General features: G+C 58.6%; 1 protein-coding gene across 1 annotated transcript in view; it reads left to right on the top strand.

Moving 5' to 3' along the window:
- Positions 1-472: 472 nt before the first annotated feature.
- Positions 473-937, top strand: part of EMH_0033000 (ABC transporter, putative) — a gene marked incomplete at both ends in the record, with an annotated part of 8,500 nt that continues 8,035 nt past the window's right edge. The window contains one exon of the mRNA XM_013494699.1: positions 473-905. Coding sequence (XP_013350153.1) covers positions 473-905 — 433 coding nt within the window. The remainder of the gene's footprint in view (positions 906-937) is intronic.

Raw genomic sequence — 937 nt, 5'->3', positions numbered from 1 at the left:
ATCAGCTACACGCATGCACTGCATCTTGTGCACGGGACCTCGCATCTGGCGCTCCACTGCAGCACGTGCCCTTTCGACTGAAGCAGCAGCAACAGCTGCTGCTACCACTGCACCTGCACTTGTTCCACTTGCTGCTATCCAGACTTGGCCACCTGTGGCGTCCTTCGGGCCCCTTCAGGGGCTTTCCAGCAGTTTCAGCCTTTCCCCAAGGATCCGTTCCTCCGCTTGTGTGCGTCGTCTCTGCTCTCAGCCTTGTGCAGCCGCCTCCGGGGTTGCTGCTGCTGCTGTAGCGCCTTGCATCCAAACATCTCTAAGACTTAACCCCCGCTCCACACACCCATTCTATAGTTGCGGCCTGGCGACAGCGGCGTACCCAAGCAGCAGCAGAAACAGCAGCAGCAGCAACAGCAGCAGCAGCAACAGTAGCAGCAGCGACCGAGGGTACCGCAGCAGCGACAGTAGCAGCAGAACGATGAGATGCATCAGCATCAGCGACACTGGCGGGAACACTAGCGGGCCCCCGTCTGCTGCAGACGACAACTCGGGATCTAACGGAGATGAAGGCTCAGAAAAGGGTCTGTGGAATCTTCTTGCTGCTGCCTTGTGGCCTGCAAGCCGTTCACTGAAGGCGAGAGTTGTGGGGGCAGTTGTATCTCTCATGGCAGCCAAGTGTCTGACCATTGCAGCCCCGGTGGCTTTGGCGAGTCTCATAGACCACTTCACGCAGACTGTTGCAGCAGAAGCAACTCAAGCAGCAGCAGGAGCAGCAACAGCAGCAGCTACTGCTGCTGCTGATGCCGCGGCAGCGGGAACTACAGGAGCGACGACTACAGGGTCCTTGCTGCACCCTGCGCTTCCTGCTGGGCTCGTCATTAGCTATCCTTTGGCTAGACTGGGGGCCTCAGGTACGAATGTAACACAGACAGTAGCAGCTTCC

Source organism: Eimeria mitis, genomic scaffold, assembly GCF_000499745.2.
Source record: "Eimeria mitis Houghton genomic scaffold, Emh_scaff1255, whole genome shotgun sequence".
Taxonomy (NCBI): Eukaryota; Apicomplexa; class Conoidasida; order Eucoccidiorida; family Eimeriidae; genus Eimeria; species Eimeria mitis.
The sequence above is the reverse complement of the archived record's forward strand: the minus strand, read 5'-3'. Positions and strand labels throughout refer to the sequence as shown.